Source organism: Bombina bombina, chromosome 10 (assembly GCF_027579735.1).
Source record: "Bombina bombina isolate aBomBom1 chromosome 10, aBomBom1.pri, whole genome shotgun sequence".
NCBI lineage: Eukaryota > Metazoa > Chordata > Amphibia > Anura > Bombinatoridae > Bombina > Bombina bombina.
The window spans coordinates 206,524,716-206,543,982 of NC_069508.1; the positions used below are offsets into that span (position 1 = coordinate 206,524,716).

Here is a 19,267-nt window from a genome sequence, read left to right on the forward strand (position 1 = left end):
ATTCTTTAAATGACAAGAAAAACTTAAAATATCAGCAGAAGAATCAAACTGAAACGGCTGCCTGAAGAACTTTTCTACCAAAAACTGCTTCTGAAGAAGCAAATACATCAAAACGGTAGAATTTAGTAAATGTATGTAAAGAAGACCAAGTTGCCGCTTTGCAAATTTGATCAACGGAAGCTTCATTCTTAAAAGCCCACAAAGTGGAGACTGATCTAGTAGAACGAGCTGAAATTCTCTGAGGCGGGGCCTGACCCGACTCAAATAAGCTTGAAGAATCAAAAGCTTTAACCAAGAAACCAAGGAAATAACATAAGCTTTCTGACCTTTCCTAGGACCAGAAAATATAACAAATAGACTAGAAGTCTTCCTGAAATCTTTAGTAGCTTCAATATAATATTTCAAAGCTCTCACCACATTCAAAGAATGTAAGGATCTTTCCAAAGAATTCTTAGGATTAGGACACAAGAAAGGGACAACAATTTCTCTACTAATGTTGTTAGAATTCACAACCTTAGGAAAATTTTTAAATGAAGTCTGCAAAACCGCCTTATCCTGCTGAAAAATCAGAAAAGGAGATTCACAAGAAAGAGCAGATAGCTCAGAAACCCTTCTAGCAGAAGAGATAGCCAAAAGGAACAATACTTTCCAAAAAAGTAGTTAAATGTCCAAAGAATGCATAGGTTCAATATGGAGGAGTCTGTAAAGCCCTCCAAACCCAATTAAGACTCCAAGGAGGAGAGATTGATTTAATGACAGGCTTAATACGAACTAAAGCTTGTACAAACCAGTGAATATCAGGAAGTTTAGCAATCTTTCTGTGAATAAAACAGAGAGAGCAGAGATTTGTCCCTTCAAGGAACTTGCAGACAAAACCTTATCCAAACCATCCTGAAGAAACTGTAAAATTCTTGCAACTCTAAAAGAATGCCAAGAGAATTTATGAGAAGAACACCATGAAATGCAAGTCTTCCAAACTCGATAATAAATCTTTCAAGAGACAGATTTACGAGCTTGTAACACAGTATTAATCACCGAGTCAGAGAAACCTCTATGACTTAGCACTAAGCGATCAATTTCCATACCTTCAAATTTAATGATTTGAAAATCTGATGGAAAAACGGACCATGAGACAGTAGGTCCGGCCTTAACAGAAGTGGCCAAGGTTGGCAGCTGGACATTCGAACAAGACCCGCATACCAAAACCTGTGAGGCCATGCTGGAGCCACCAGCAACACAAACGATTGTTCCATGATGATTCTGGAGATCACTCTTGGAAAAAGAACTAGAGGCGGGAAAATATAATCAGGTTGATAACACCAAGGAAGTGTCAGCGCACCCACTGCTAACGCCTGAAAAATCCCTGAACCTGGACAGGTATCTGGGAAGTCGCTTGTTTAGATGAGAGGCCATCAGATCTATCTGTAGAAGACCCCATATCTGAACAATCTGAGAAAACACATCAGGATGGAGGGACCACTCCCCAGGATGTAAAGTCTGACGGCTGAGATAATCCGCATCCCAATGTCTATAACTGGGATATGCACCGCAGAAATTAGACAGGAGCTGAATTCGGCCCAAGCAAGTATCCGAGATACTTCTTTCATAGCTTGTGGACTGTGAGTCCCACCCTGCTGATTGACAAAAGCCACTGAATGTGATATTGTCTGTTTGAAAGTAAATGAACAGTTCTCTCTTTAACAGAGGCCAAAACTGAAGAGCTCTGAGAATTGAACAGTTTTAAAATATTGATTGGTAATCTCGCCTCTTGAGATTTCCAAACCCCTTGTGCTGTCAGAGATCCCCAAACAGCTCCCCAACCTGAAAGACATGCATCTGTAGAGATCATAGTCCAGGTTAGCCGAACAAGAAGCCCCTTGAACTAAACGCTGGTGATTTACCACCATGTCAGAGAGTGTCAAACATTGGGATTTAAGGATATTAATTGTGATATCTTTGTATAATCCCTGCACCATGGATTCAGCAAACAAAGCTGGAGAGGTCTCATGTGAGAACGAGCAAAAAGAATCGTGTCTGATGCTGAAGTCATGAGACCTAACTTTCCATGCACATAACCACTGAAGGGAATGGCAGACTGAAGGTGCCGACAGGCTGCAACCACTTTCAAACGTCTCTTGTCTGTTAGAGACAGAGTCATGGACACTGAATCTATCTGGAAACCTAAAAAGGTGACCCTTGTCTGAGGAATCAAGAAACTTTTTGGAAAATTGATCCTCCAACCATGTTTCCGAAGAAACACTAGTTGATTAGTGTGAGATTCTGCAGAACGGAAAAACTGAGCTAGTACCAAGATATCGTCCAAATAAGGAAACACTGCAATACCCTGCTCTCTGGATTCCATAAAGCAGGGCACCAAGAACTTTTAAAAAAAGATTCTTTGAGCAGTTGTTAGTCCAAATGGAAAAGCAACAAATTGGTAACGCTTGTCTAGAAAAGAGAATCTCAGGAACTGATAATGATCTGAATGAATCGGAATATGAAGGTATACATCCTGCAATCCATTGTGGACCTAAAATGTCCTTGCTGAATAAAAGGCAGAACAGTCCTTAAAGTCACCATTTGAAAATTGGTACTCTTACATAACGATTCAAAATTTTCAGATCCAGAATTGGTCTGAATGAAATTTCCTTCTTTGGGACAATGAATAGATTTGAATAAAACCCCAGACCTTGTCCCTGAAAAGGAACTGGCATGACTACCCCTGAAACTCCAGGTCTGAAACACACTTCAGGAAAGCCTGAGCTTTAACTGGATTTGCTGGGATGCGTGAGAGAAAAAAAAAATCTTCTCACAGGAGAATTTACTCAGAATCCTATTCGAAACCCCTGAGAGACAATACTCTGAAACCATTGATTTTGGACCGAATTTATCCAAAACATTCTTGAAAAAAAACTTAATTTGCCCCCTACTAGCTGAGCTGGAATGAGAGCCGCACCTTCATGCGGACTTAGGGGCTGGCTTTGGTTTCTTAAATGGGTTGGATTTATTCCTTTAATGAAGGTTTCCAATTGGAAACAGATTCCATAGGGAAGGATTAGGTTTTTGTTCCTTATTTGACAAAAAGAACGAAAACGATTTAGAAGCTTTATATTTACCCTTAGGTCTCTTATTACCTTGGAAAGAAAGAGATAGCAATCTAGACTTAAAAAGTCATATCAGCATTCCAAGATTTAAGCCTCATAACTCTTCTATTTAAAAATAGCTAAAGACATAGATCTAACATCAATCTTGATGATATAAAAAAATGGCATCAGAACTGTTTAGCATGTTGCAGTAACCGAACAATACTAGATAAATCAGAATCCAATTCTTGTTGCGCTAAATCTCCAACAAAAAAGTTGATGCTACTGCAACATCAGCCAAAGAAATTGAAGGCCTGAGACGACCTGAATATAAATAAGCTTTCCTTAGATAAGATTCAAGTTTACTATCGAAAGTAATTTAAGTACTATCTTCCATAGGAATAGAGGTACGTTCAGCAAGAGTAGAAATAGCCCCATCAACTTTGAGGATCTTTTCCCAGAACTCTATAGAAATTGCTGGTAAAAAGGATACAATTTTTTAAACCTTGAAGAAGGAATAAAAGAAGTACCCGGCTAATTCCATTCCTTAGAAATCATAACAGAAATAGCATCAGGAACAGGAAAAAAAACCTCTGGAGTAATCACATGAGGTTTGAAAACATAATTTACTAGTTCTAATATCAAGAGGACTTGTTTTCACGATATCCAAAATAATTAAAGGATTACTTTCTGTTATAATTTTTAAGCTAAACAACTAACATATTAAAGTTAATAAACATTAATTAAAACCTACTGACCTATATTTTCTCCAAAACGAAGTTTCATAACGTTCTAAAAGTTATATCTTTTATTTGCCGAAGATGTCACGTTATCCTGCCCACTATTTTCAGCACTGCATGTTCAAAATACTTTAACCAATAACTTTGTGTTTAAAGCGCCATTTTGAAACCTAGGTATTGTAAACGGATTGGTACAGAGCAAAGGATACCCACGGAGTGGGTTTGGAAAACAATTAAATTTGCAGACAAGATTTCTGATATACGGTAGAGATATGTTAATGAAATGCTATTGATAAAAAGCGTATTTGGGGTAGTTAGTTAGTAACAGGCATAGAAAATATTTACTTACAGTGGCCCTTTAACACTTCTTTAACAAAGAACGAAAATACTTCATTTCAAATAAATAAGTAGATTTGTTAGTGTCAATATCTGAGGAAAGATCTTCTGAATCAGATAGATCCTCATCAGAAGAGGATAATTCATTATGTTGTCGGTCATTTGAAATTTCATCAACCTTATGAGAAGTTTTAAAAGACCTTTATATTAATTAGAAGACAGAATAGCAGACAAAGCCTTCTGAATAGAATCAGTAACAAATTCTTTAAATTTCATAAGTATAACATGTACATTAAAAGTTGAAGGAACAACAACAGGAAATGTACTATTTACAGATGGACACAAAATCTGCATGTAAAAGTTTATCATGATAACCAATACAATGACATTCGGAAATATAATGCACTTAGCTTTACTAGAACCGACATCAGGCAGCAAAGTTCCAACAGATACTTCTGAGGCAGGATCAGATTGAGACATCTTGCAAAATGTAAAATAAAAAACAACATATAATGCAAAATTTGTCAATTTGCTTATATGACAGTTTCAGGAATGGGAAAAAATGCAAATAGCATAGCCCTCTAAGATAGAAAAAGGCAAGAGGCAAATAGCAAAGGGGTATTAAATTAATTAAAAAATTTGATGGTAAGTATGACGCACAACGTAACTGAAATTTTTTTGGCGCCAACAATATCCGGAAATGACACACTTGCATCACTAATGCCGCAGCCAAAAATGACGCAATAAAGTCTAGCATTTGGAGCACCCGCGGGCCTAGTACTGCCCGCAAATTTGCAAGAAAAAAAGTAGTCAATTGAAAAAAAGACTAAACCCCAGGTAAGAAAAATATTTCTTAATATGTTTATTTTCCCTAAATATGAAACTGACAGTCTGCACAAGGAAATACACGAACCTGACTCATGGCAAATATAAGTACAATACATATATTTAGAACTTTATATAAATGCATAAAGTGCCAGACCATAGCTGGGGTGTCTTAAAGGGACAGTATACACTCATTTTCATATAACTGCATGTAATAGGCACTACTATAAAGAATAAGATGCACAGATACTGATATAAAAATCCAGTATAAAACTGTTTAAAAACTTACTTAGAAGCTGTCAGTTTAGCTCTGTTGAAAAGGTAGCTTTAAAGCCCACTTCAAGTGGCAAATAAGACACTCCCCCCCTCCCCCTTCGTTTGCATATGAAAAGACCCTTTACACAAACAGGAGCAAGCTGGAGAAGGTAGCTGACGGTATTCACATAAAACTTTGGGGCTTGGTTAGGAGTCTGAAAATCAGAGCAATGTTATTTAAAAATAAGCAAAACTATACATTAATTTAAAAAAAAAAAAAACTTTATGGGCTTTATAAATAGATCATCTACAAAACATTTATGCAAAGAAAAAATGAGTGTATAATGTCCCTTTAAGTAATAAAAAACATACTTACCAAAAAAGACACCCATCCACATATAGCAGATTAGCCTAACCAGTACTGAAACAGTTATCAGTAGAGGTAATAAAATATGAGAGTATATCGTTGATCTGAAAAGGGAGGTAGGAGATGAATCTCTACGACCGATAACAGAGAACCTATGAAATAGACCTCCGTTAGGAAAATCATTGCATTCAATAGGTGATACTCCCTTCACGTCCTTCTGACCTTCGCTGTACTCTGAGAGGAAATCGGGTTTCAAAAAAAGCTGAGAAGCGCATATCAACGTAGACATCTTAGCACAAAGTTACTTCACCACCTTTGGTAAAACTGAATTGTGGGTGTGGTGAGGGGTGTATTTATAGGCATTTGAGGTTTGGGAAACTTTGCCCCTCCTGGTAGGAATGTATATCCCATACGTCATGGACTCTTGCCAATTACATGAAAGAAAAGGATGATTTCCTATTTTTATATACTATATACACATGTTTTGAGGGACTGGTGAAAAATATATATGTTAAGATTTTCCAAAAGATTTCACATTAAAAAAGGGGAAAAAATAATAAATGATGTAAACAGCCCTCACGGGAAAGAATATATTTTATTTGTGAAAGTCATTTTGAAACTAGGAATATCTGCTTATGGGCTTTTCTAACCCTGAAACAGGTCTTCTTTACATGAAACTACCTTTTTAGTTGGTAAGCGTCCAGTTAAGGTTTGTAAGAAACTTGAGGTCTCTGTATGCGAAGACATGCGATTACAACTGCGATCCAAGCCCTGGGAAGCGGAAATGAATGAGTATTGACAGTAGCGTAAACATGACTACGTGAATCTCTGTAGCTTAAAACAAGGCATACAATCCTACATTTATTGTATTTCAGATAAATCCTTCATATTACTTTAACTAATAATATATTAACCCTTTGTAACAAAACAAAAAAGGGATTACCAAACCCAGGTGCATTTTTTATTTGGTTAGTTTAGACATGCGTATTACTTTTATTTTAATGCAGGAATTAACCTCTGTAGGCATGCACGTGAGACATGAAGCAAACAATTGTTCTAGTATATCAGCAGCAGTACGGAAAAACAGTAAAGACTTTACATATCCATAGGATATTGCTGGACATCAATAAATGGTTTGTTAACTAAATATAAGCTGGGCTTTAGAGCCGACCATCTTCACGGGGGTTATGGCAAAAGCATCCTAATTAAAAGGACATAATACTTATAAATGCCTTGTGTTCTATTTAGTATTTTAGATCATAAATAATAAATTATGGGCATACCCCAAAAAGGGGTAAATCCCTGTGCATTGCCCTGGGTAACTATAGAGCACCGTTTCTATTATAGTCATTTTAATATTTCATTTTACAAAGAAACTAGTATAGTTTTGACTGCTGTGTTTAATAGTTTTCCTAATAAATAACGTAGTAGTACAGGTAGCCCTCAGTTTACGCCGGGGTTAGGTTCCAGAAGGAATGGTTGTAACTCAAAACCGTTGTAAATTGAAACCCTGCTTACAATCTAAGTCAATGGGAAGTGAGGGAGTTAGGTTCCAGGCCTCTCTCAAAATTGTCATAAGTAACACCTAATACTTTATTTTTAAAGCTTTGAAATGAAGACTTTAAATGCTAAATAGCATTATAAACCTAATAATATAGATTGTATCATCATTTTTTAGATAGTGTTATTATGTGTTTAACTGTACTGTGTAACGTATATTTATTAGATGGTGTATTTAATGAACAAAAACATTTGCTAAACATCACCTAAAAAAATAATTACACAGATTGTATCATCATCAAACTAACTTTAATTAACAAAAACGTTTTTTTACTTGCATTTTTCTGCAAACAGTTCTCTGCATTGTTAGCATGTTAGATAATATTGGGTCTGCACCTATTCTATACATTTCAATCTGGAGTGATTAATAGGCAGTTAGGCACCCTCACCTCAAGCAGCTGGACAGGAAGATAATAGGGGAGTGGCTGCTAGATCTTGTTGCTCGATAGGTCTGGTCTGCTCTGTGCACACAGATCAATTTCAGTCTGCTAAGCTTGCATTACTTTACTGCAACACAAGCGGACAGCTCCACCTACTGGCTATTTTATTTAGTGCACTGCTTTCCAATGCTTTTCAATAGCAGTCACATGACTGAAAAAAAAAGGTTGTTATTCTGAACTGGCGCAAATATTGAACCGGCATAAACCGAGGGTCACCTGTATATTATATATTAGTTAAAGGGATAGTAAACACAATTTTTTTTATTTCATGATTCAGAAAGAGCAGCAATTTTAAGCAACTTTTCAATTTAATCCTATTATCAATTTTTCTTTGTTCTCTTGGTATCGTTATTTGAAGAAGCAGGAATGTAAGCTTGCAAACTGGCCATCTTTGGTTCAGCACCTGGGTACAGCTTGCCGATTGGTGTACCCACCAATCAGCAAGCACTATCCAGGATGCTGAACCAAAGATGGGCTGGCTTGTAAGCTTACATTCCTGCTTTTTCAAATAACGATACCAAGAGAACAAAGAAAAATTGATAATAGGATTAAATTGAAAAGTTGCTTCAAATTGCTGCTCTATCTGAATAATGAAAAAAAAAAAAGTGTTTAGTGTCCCTTTAATTTAGAGTTTTAATCTGTACAATAATTGCAAGTAAAGTAGTGTGTATGTAGCATTATTTCACGATTTGCTTATACAGACAAGGAACAGGAGGTACAAACATGAAAAACAAATGGATATAATGATTTAATGATGTGAAACAAAGACAAATAATGGCGCACAAGAATTAAAACAGATTTGCATCAATAGGTCTGTGATGCAATAACAGTGGATGATGATGAAATGATCATTCCCATGCATAAAGGTGAAAGATAAGTCTGTGTTGAGTCCTTTAAAGCGACAGTAATAGGTGGAGTTCTAAGTTAAAAAATAAAAAGCCTCTTTATTTAGATCTTAAAGGGACGTTGTACATAAAAATGTTCTACCATCCATATGAAAGTACAGCATTTAAGCATGTTGACATGTGTGTCTGAAGAAATATAAAGTTAAAACTATTTAAATGTAAAAGGGACATATAGCTATGTGTTTAACCGCTACAAAGGGTTAAACACATAGTAAAAAGTCAGCTCAAGAGCAGCACTGCGCTACTGGGAACTAGCTGAAACCATCTGATAAGTCAATGAAAAAATGCATGTGTTTAGCCACCAATCAACAGCAAGTTTCTGAGTAGTGCACTGCTCCTGCGCCTACCTAGGTATGCTTTTCAACAAAGGATATCAATAAAAAAGAGTACATTTGGCAATAGAAGTCTCTTAAAATAAAATGCTCATGTGAACCGTGAAAGTTTTTTTATTTACTTTCATGTCACTTTAATGCTATATAGAAGTATCAGAGTATTTATTTCCTACTAATGCTCACTGGGTTGAAGGTAAATCCTACTTATCAACCAATGAGCTTTAAGGAGCACACAACTGATACCGCTGTATTTATTACATTTAAATGGATTTGATGTCACATTTTGATGTCATATTTAGATGCTGCTCTTTTGTATGGAAGACAGATAATATTTCAGTGTAGTTTCCCTTTAAACGCACCATTGGATATGTTTGAAATATAAATAAACAGGACTGACGGTTGCTTTAACGATCATTAAGCAATCGGTGCACAAAACAACTCCAATCTGCATATTGGGGCTGAAGCAATACTCTCCAGCTCCCTCGTGCACTTCCCCCAAACAAAGCTTATAAAGGAAAACACGTGACGATGCCCTCTCAAAAGTGAAAGGGTGTGAATAAAAATGCTACATTTATACAATTGATAGGTTAGTATGAAACAAGCAGGACAGGGTCATACATAAAACAATCAGCCTTTAGAAACACCACCTGCATGGAGTCAGCACTTGGGCTGGGGTTAGTTCCCCACTGAGACCCTTTGGGACCACCTGTATTTACCCAGGAGTTGGAGCGGTCCAAACCCTGATCACATAACAGAAGGCATTTGGGAAAGAAAAAATCATTACTAGTTGCTAAACAGCAGGGGTTAGGTTAGCTCATAATACAGAAGCATAGAAAATAGGTTAATACATTTAGTAACTTGTGGTGTTAATGAGAAAAAACTATTGTTATAAAGGTTTGTTGTTATAAGTAAAGAATGTATGTGTATATACAGATAGATAGATAGATAGATAGATAGATAGATAGACAGATGATAGCTAGATAGATAATAGATACAGATAGATAGATACAAATAAATAAATAGGTAGATAGATTATAAGTACAGATAAATAGATAGATGATAGATAGCTAGATAGAGGATAGCTATATAATAGATACAGATGGATAGATTATAGATACAGATAAATAGATGATTGATAGATAACAGATACAGATAGACAGATGATAGCTAGATATATTATAGATGGATAGATAGATAGATAGATACAGATGATAGCTAGATAGATACATAGATAGTTAGAGAGATAATAGATACAGATGGGTAGAGGTGTCATGCAGACAAAATCATTCTGGAGCAGCCATTGGCTGGCTCATACCTTTAAGGTATTTTCTGTTTTAAAGGGACACTAAAGTCAAAATTAAACATTCATGATTTAGCTTTAGCATGAAATAAAAAATAAAAAAAAATGTCCAATTTAATTCCATGATCAAATTGTACATTTTTATATGCACACATTCTGAGACAGCAGTTTCTACTGAGCATGTGCAAAAGTTCAGTGTATACATTGATGAGTCTCTGATTGGCTGATGGCTGTCACTTGATACAGGGGCAGGAAATGGAAGAACATTTTGAAATGTATCATAAAAAAATCTACAACTCATCAGAAATTGAGAGTAATTGCTACTGTATTGTCTTGTTACTTTGAATTTGCAGATTATGTAATTCTACTGTATTAATAGCTGAATTACGTGCAAAAAGCAAGCAAATAATCATAATGAATTAATTATTGAATTATTTAATTGACAGTAAAAATGGATTCACTCTTTATTAATGTGCTATAGTGTGCGCTGCATAAAATGTCGTACCACCCGCTCAGGATAAATCAGGGAGGGGGAAGCACAATGTATGGGGAGGTCAAATGCATCTAACTGTGAGGAAATAGATTTTTCATTTAATGTTTGATATTATTAGGGGACCTATGACAGGCATTTGTTTTTAATTCACTGCTGATATTTTTTACATTTAGTGTCCCTTTAAGATACAATAATTCCCTGCAATATGGAAATGAGTAATATTTATTAAAGGGACACTGAACCCAAATATTTTCTTTAATGATTCAGATAGAGCATGACATTTTAAGCAACTTTCTAATTTACTCCTATAATCAATTTTTCTTCATTCTCTTGCTATCTTTATTTTAAAAGCAGGAATGTAAATCTTAGCAGTCAGCCCATTTTAGGTTCAGCACCATGGATAGTGCTTACTTATTGGAGGTTTACATTTACCCACCAATAAGCAAACCTAACCCAGGTTCTCAAACAAAAATGGGCCGGCTCCTATGCATCACATTCCTGCTTTTTAAATAAAGATAGCAAGAGAACGAAGAAAAATTGATAATGGGAGTAAAATAGAAAGTTGCTTAAATTGCTGCTCTACCTGAATCATGAAAGAAACAAATTTGGGTTTAGTGCCCCTTAATTTAAATTATAAAGGGAACGCAAACAGCAATAGCCAGACAATGACAGAAAAGATTTAAAAGGACATAAAGCCACAAAAAGTACTTTCATGATTCAGCTAGAATTTTAAACAACTTTCCCAGTTTACTTCTATTATCAATTTTGCTTCATTCTCTTGTTATCCTGCCCTAGTGGGAGCTAGCTGAACACATCCAGTGAGCCAATCACATAAGACAAAAGTTTGCAGGCCCCATTCACCAGCTCAATCCCAATAGTGTAGGATAAGTACATATTCTTTTTTAACAACAGATACCAAGAGAACAAAGCACATTTGAAAACTGAAGTGAATTTAAAAGTCTTAAAATGACCTGCGCTAGCTGAATCGTGCAAGTGTCATTTTGTCTTTCCTTTCCCTTTAAACTGTTGCTTGCAAAAGAAAAACCTGCAAACCGAGCTCATTCTGCAACTGGCTGTGTAAATGTCATAGGCAACCTCTCCCCTCAGACATTTTAAGCCCAAAAGGTCAAGGCAGCTGAACTAGTGAGATTGCAACACGCTGCTTTGCTCTCGGTATTTTTAAGTCTCTTCAACGTTTCAGTTTTTTTTACATCTTTGTAAATCACCTCAAGTCTGATTCATAGACAGACAAAAATATGGTAACAGCTGTTAAATAAAATGCCAAATGTTTTACAAATCTATAAACTGCTTCATTCAGTAGAAGTGAAATGTAAAACATTAATAAAATAGTATATAGCCACATTTTATTCAGAACGTTAAATGTATTTCTGTAGATACACCGCTATCCTTGCTGAATACTATTAGGCAACTACCAGTGTGCGCTTTGCCTCTTCTGTCACTGACTTTGCACGAGCTTCCAATCAATATAACACTAATTAATTCCTTGTTTTACGAATATAAATTGAAAAAGCAGAAATCAAGTGAATAATACCAGGCTTCCTTGCCTGATTTTAATATCAGAGATAAGATGTATTTGTCATTTTTATACATTATCTATATTAAAAACGCAGCAAAACAAAAGATCTGCATTAAAAATAAAAGTTTAAAAGAAATGTAAAATCGTCCTTTTGTTATCAAGCATTGCATTGTTACGCTTTCCAAAGAAAAGCCTGCCGAGTATACTTTATCTTATCTCCTTTACACATAGCAAGGGCCAGCGTTGTGAGGTCTGAAATAATGAAATCATAATGCAAAGGTTTATTTACATATTCTTGCTACACAAAATGACATGTTTAGTTTAAAAAGCCTTTCTAGTTGTCAGAATAAAATAATCTAATTTGTTTTATTCCTTAACAAATTCAGTTAACGTTAAAATGTTTTTACTTATTTTAACTTGTTTAAAAGGGTTTAACAGTCAAAGCTGCCGTCTTGGAACAACCTCATTCTGCTGCATATAAGGACACAACCAGTGATGGGCGCATATGCATGTATGCCTGCTATTGCTAAATCTGCAATCTGTTAAAAAATAATATGTAACAAAATACAGCAATACTATAACGTCACTTTAATTTCATTCCCTTTAAGAAGGGCAAAGCACACACTGATGCTTGTCTGAAAGCCAGAGCCCCACAAACAGTGAATTAGTTCTCAGCAACGTCAGGGAAAATTAAAGGGCCATGAAACACAATTTGATTTCTTTCATGATTCAGACAGAGCATACAATTTCGTTCTCATGTTATTCTTTGTTGAAGAGATATCTAGATAGGCAACGTGCACATGTCAGGAAATAGTGCTGCCATCTAGTGCTCTTGGTAATGTATAACACTACTGCAAATGTGCACACACCTGAATTTCTCTTCCTGATTTTCAACAAAGGATAACAAGTAAATGAAGAAAATTTGACAGTAAAAGTAAAATTACAAAGTTGTTTAAAATTGTAAGTTCTATCTGAATCATTAAAGATTTTTTTGGGGGGGTTTATGACCCTTTAATCACTGAAAAAAACAAGTCACATAAAATATTCTGAAATAAAAAATTAGAAAAAGTGCTGCTCAACCTGCAATTCAAATAACAGAAATAGTTCTATGGTTTTATTAGAAAAAACAAACAAAGAGCAGCGAGGGTTTAGTGCAAAACGCACAAGTCTGGATTAGTGCACTTAAATGAATGCATTACTAAGTATATTGTATCATAAGAAATAGAACAATCCGTTTGCCAAACAATGTTTATTCACATACAACTCTAAAAATAGATATAAATGTGTAGATACCCTAATAATTATTTACAGCACAAAACAAGTCCCCTCAATAGAGAAAGTTAAAAAGTTGCAGCCGTAAAGTAAGAAACTGATGAAAACAGCAAAGAGAATGTTCACATAAATCACTTTTCATCGTTTCAAACCCCTTTTTTACAGCCCTAAACTATCAGACACTCCTATAATGGGGACTGAGACCTAGGGTATCCAGTGAATTAACACATTGTTTGAAAAGAGAGATTGTTATATTTCTTGACTTCTAACACCAATATACTTATTAGTAATACAGGAACAAATTCACAAAGCTTGAATACCAAAATGATTTAGTTTTTTCATTACATTTTTTAAATAAAATGATTAGATAATTACTATTTCCCCTCGTCATTATGTCACAACCTTCACTGCGTGCGCATTTGTTTTAGTAAAATGCAAATGTGAGTCTATATGTATTTAAAAAACAACTTTTACCTTTCTGATTACAGTATTGCACTATGTATACAAAAGGATTAAACGTCACATACATTTGCATGTCATGTGTAAGCTGCATTGTCACTTGGTCCCATCCCCTCTCCAAGCCATCCCATTTTTGAGATACAAAATCCAGACTATTCCAAAATCCAAACCTTTTCTGGTCTCAAGCAGTTTGGATAAAGGGTTAGGTGCCTGTATATCATTTTTGGGTGCATTAAGACTTATGCGTTTTATTATTTTTTAAAAACTCGCTGCTCTTTTTTTGTTTTTGTTTGCTTCTTTTTCACATAAAATATTCACTTCCAAAAGTTAGTTTTATACTCCTGACACCAGCACATAGAAAGATTAAATAGCACTATCTGATTTTATTACCGTTTGTTAAAGGGACAGTAAACACCTTGTAATTACAGCACATTTCTACTGGGCTGCTGCTATAGAATAACATATCAGCCAAGTCTAAACATTTTAAAACAAATTCATCTCTTTTTCAATAAAAAAAAATTCTATAGTCAAAATCCACCGCCTTATTTGGAGGAGCCAATCTGGGGTTTAGTCTACATACACAGAGTCGTTATGTTAGTATAAAGTGAATTGTTTCGCAGTTGTGATTAGTTAAAGCCAATCAGGTACAAATATGTAGCAGGGATAGCCTTCAGAAGTCAACAGGTGCATTTGAAGTTCTGATAATTAGAAAATAACAACATGACAGCTTTAAAAACTAAAAATCTCTTCTCACCTTACTGCCAATTATTGTTCTCACTTCGTCATCTGGTGATGAGGGAGTCCCCGATATATCAGGGTTGCTGTTGCTAAGGCTCCGTGAGCGATTTAAATTAAGGCTTGCTGGCCTGTTTGCTGATCTCGCCATTGTGGCGTAATGCATTGATCCGCCCAAACCACCAGCACCTGGAGATGAAAATTACGTTCTTTAATATATCACACGGCAAAACTTAGCTGATGTTGCATCATTTATACCATAACAATCATCTAGTTACAGCATCGCAGCAGAAAAACAGAGCACCAATTTGTATTATTAAATTGTTTTTACCAAAAGTAGTTTTATTGTGTCCATTAATTATCATTTTCACACTTAAACAGGCATAAAACACACAATATTTATCTCATGATTCAGATAGAGCATGTGATTTTAAACAACTTTCCAATTTACTTCTATTATCTAATTTGTTTTGTTCTCTTGATTTCTTTAATTGAAAGGGATACCTAGGTAGACTTAGGAGCTGCTGATTGGTGGCTGCACATTTATGTCTCACGTTATTGGCTCTCCCAAAGCTCCCAGTAATGCACTGCTGCTTCTTCAACAAAGGATACCAAGAGAAATTAAAAGAAGTAAATTGGACAGTTGTTTATAATTGTAGTCTGTATATGAATCATGAAATAAAAATGATGGGTTTCATGTTCCTTTAAAGAACAGTAAGGTTCTAATTGGTACGGGGTGCTATGATTTCTTTTTACCTGGAGACGGAGAGTTTGGATCAGTGTTTGGCAATCGGAAGACATAATGGATATACGATGCAAGGAGATTGTTTCTGCCATGTTGATCATGATTTGCTTCCAGGTTCTTGTGTAATCTATTTGTAATGGAAGCCATTGCCTCAAATGCAGCTTGACCTAGGTTAACTAATACAAATAATGTGTATAAATTAAACAGTGGCAACAGCTAATAAATAAGTCACCATGCACAGATTACACCATTTATGTTAAATGTCAGCGGTTCCCCTTTTACTTACCAATCTGACCAGCGATGACTGGAGGCCGCACAACTAACAGTATCAATTTATCTAGTAACAGGTGAAGAAACCGAACAACTGCTTCTAAATGGGCCGAGTTCAGAGCCAAAATGCTACTTTTTAATTCACTTTCAAAATTGTTTTCATTAATCCTCATGTCTCCTATGCGAACTGGGAACATGTGCTCATCCAGGGCATGAACAAGGGCAAAAAACTTGTCAACATACGAATCCTTTAAATAATAATAAAAAAAATTGTTAGGGAAGAGAGCTAAAATTCATAAAAGAAAACCAAATTTTATTTAAATGAAAAAATACTGTGACAATCTAAACTAGATGTAACAACAAACACATGGCTGGTTCTGCTGCTGTTTTGCAATTGGCTTGCTAAGAAAACAAGATTTATTCTAAAGATAAATCAATGTATTTCCTTTTAAAAGACATAACTCATTTACAGCAGTTGTGTACTTAGGGCTCGATGATATATTGTTCGCCAGCTCAAACCTTCTTTTTCTCGCTGACACTCGCAGGGCTGCCCCGGTGCAATGATCGTAAAAAAGGGGCAGTCCCTGCGAGTTGCAAGATGGCTCCTATTAAAAGTAATGGAGCTCGCTGGATAGGGAAACTTCGCTCCTTAGTGCGAAGTTAGCAGAGAGCAGGGGGAGCACTTTAAAATTAAAATCCTGCAGCCAATATAACTCACATTACGCTGCTTTCTGCTTATAGCATCTTACATTCGCCTATATGTTCGTATGCATTTGTTTTTCTATTGGGGTTATAAGTGTTCGTATTGTTTTGACAAAAGCTCGCCACCTTTTAGTTGGCGAGAAAAAACTGTGATATCTGCAGTGCGAAAATCTTTATAAAATTACGCTGGGATTAGTGAGACATTGTCATATACGCCCATGGAACGCCCATGTTCAGCCCATTTTACGAAAAAACAACAATTACGCTTTGCATTTTGTATTTATAAATTCAAATTTCTGTGTGATTTTTGCACATTCAGTGTACTACAATTACAATTTACGCTGTGCATATTTCATTTGATTTATTCCTGTGTAAATTTTACTAATTTTACGTTTTTGTTAACATACGATTTTTGGTGAAGAATTTTGTTACGATTTTTGATGCACCTTAACAATACAATTTTTCCCTGCTTATTTTTGTGTGAATGATTCAAATATTTGTTTTGTATAATGTTAAAAAAAACAAATTTTGTTGTGCACATTTCATATGAAAATGCAGTATACGCCCCTTAGCGAGAAACCCTGTTTTCAGGGTAAAAAATGGCTTTAGATCATTCCACAAGGGAAATAGAAGGACTGGCGAGCATTCTTTAATAATCTCGCCAGCCCAGAGAGCTTTCAATCATCCAGCCCTTAGTCTCAGAAAGGGAGGTAATTCTGTTATTGTTATATGACCACTCTTTCTCTCTCTAATCATTCATCTCTATGGTACAGAAAGGAAGGTATTCTGTTATTGCTATATGGTCACTCTCTCATATCATTCATCTCTATGGTACAGAAAGGGAGGTATTCTGTTATTGTTATATGGTCGCTCTCTCATATCATTCATCTCTATGGCACGAAAAGGGAGGTATTCTGTTATTTTGATATGGCTTCTCTCTCATTATTCATCTTAATGGTACAGAAAGGGAGGGTAGTATTCTGTTATTGTTATACGGCCGCTCTCTCTCTCATCATTCATCTCTATGGTGCACAAAGGGAGGGAGGTATTCTGTTATTGTTATATGGTCACTCTCTCATATCATTCATCTCTATGGTACAGAAAGGAAGGGAGGTATTCTGTTATTGTTATATGGTCGCTCTCTCATATCATTCATCTCTATGGCACGGAAAGGGAAGTATTCTGTTATTTTGATATGGCTTCTCTCTCATTATTCATCTTAATGGTACAGAAAGGGAGGGTAGTATTCTGTTATTGTTATATGGCCGCTCTCTCTCTCATCATTCATCTCTATGGTGCACAAAGGGAGGGAGGTATTCTGTTATTGTTATATGGCTGCTCTCTCTCAATCTCTATGGTGCAGAAAGGAAGGGAGGTAATCTGTTATTGCTATATCGTCGCTCTCTCATATTATTCATCTATATGGTACAGAAAGGGAGGTATTCTGTTATTGCTATATGGTCGCTCTCTCATATTCATCTCTATGGTACAGAAAGGGAGGTATTCTGTTATTGTTATATGGTCGCTCTCTCATATCATTCATCTCTATGGTACAGAAAGGAAGGGAGGTATTCTGTTATTGTTATATGGTCGCTCTCTCATATCATTCATCTCTATGGCACGGAAAGGGAGGTATTCTGTTATTTTGATATGGCTTCTCTCTCATTATTCATCTTAATGGTACAGAAAGGGAGGGTAGTATTCTGTTTTTGTTATATGGCCGCTCTCTCTCTCTCTCATCATTCATCTCTATGGTGCAGAAAGGGAGGGAGGTATTATTATTATATGGCCACTCTCTCTCTAATCATTCATCTCTATGGTGCACAAAGGGAGGGAGGTATTCTGTTATTGTTATATGGCTGCTCTCTCTCTCTCTCAATCTCTATGGTGCAGAAAGGGAGGTATTCTGTTATTATATGGCCACTCTCTCTCTCATCATTCATCTCTATAGTACAGAAAGATAGGTGTTCTGTTATTGTTATATGACCACTTTCTCATATAATTTCATCTCTACGGTACAGATCATCTCTATGGTACAGAAAGGGGGGTATTCTGTTATTGTTATATGGCTTCTCTCTCATCTTTCATCTCTATGGTACAGAAAGGGAGGTATTCTGTTATATGGCCGCTCTCTTTCTCATCATTCATCTCTATGGTGCAGAAATGTGTGGGGGGGTGGGCTTTTGTATGTTTAATTTGCTTTCTTCCTGTTCTCTTTCTCCCTAAGTCTCTTTGTACATTAAAAGGACATAAACCTGCAATAAGAAAGTGTTGTTTGCAAACTCAAGCCTTGATTGGCTCCTCCAAATAAAGTATATGGTGGGAGGAGTTTTGATACTGAGAAACAATTGCTGAAAACAAAATGTTAATTTGTTTTAAAAATGTTGAGACTTGGCTGGTGTTATTTTATAGCAACACAACATAAATATCTTAAATATCATAAATATATCGTAATTAAAAGACATTTACTGTCTCTTTAAACATAGAATACTGGTGTCAAGGTGGATTCATTTACATTATCACAGATACAAAGTAATTGATCTTCTGTAAAAAAAAATATAAAAAAAAATCATCAGAAAATTATTAAAATCTGTCAGATGAGATGGGAGACCAGACACTAAAAAATATCTAAATTAGTCATAACATATAACTGTATTTGAACATACTTACTTGTGTATGAACAGAAGAAACAGAAACAACCTCAACATTGAAAACTCCCTTGTGATTATCCACCCATTTCATACCTGGAAGAGGAACCTAAGAGAAGAATAGACAGTGTTTTTAAAGACTCAAATTTGTCACCTTGTATTTGTATTTTACTCTACCAATAAATGGGGTCATGTAAAAAGTATCACTTCAAACTGAACTGTGGACCCCAATCCTTAAAGGACATTCTACTCAATCTCTTTTT

At 35.6% G+C, this 19,267-nt stretch overlaps 1 protein-coding gene across 14 annotated transcripts in view; it reads right to left on the reverse strand.

The window, feature by feature from the left end:
* DOCK7 (dedicator of cytokinesis 7) overlaps positions 1-19,267 on the reverse strand; it is a 695,569-nt gene that overhangs the window by 346,557 nt on the left and 329,745 nt on the right. For 7 of the 14 annotated variants that reach the window (XM_053693655.1, XM_053693653.1, XM_053693652.1 and 4 more), the window contains exons 19-24: positions 19,027-19,113; positions 15,671-15,902; positions 15,396-15,560; positions 14,659-14,828; positions 9,491-9,583; positions 6,288-6,377 (exon numbers count right to left, since the gene is read on the reverse strand). In XM_053693655.1, the coding sequence (XP_053549630.1) occupies positions 6,288-6,377; positions 9,491-9,583; positions 14,659-14,828; positions 15,396-15,560; positions 15,671-15,902; positions 19,027-19,113 (837 nt within the window). The remainder of the gene's footprint in view (positions 1-6,287; positions 6,378-9,490; positions 9,584-14,658; positions 14,829-15,395; positions 15,561-15,670; positions 15,903-19,026; positions 19,114-19,267) is intronic. The other 7 variants (XM_053693662.1, XM_053693661.1, XM_053693660.1 and 4 more) reach the window with 3 other exon arrangements.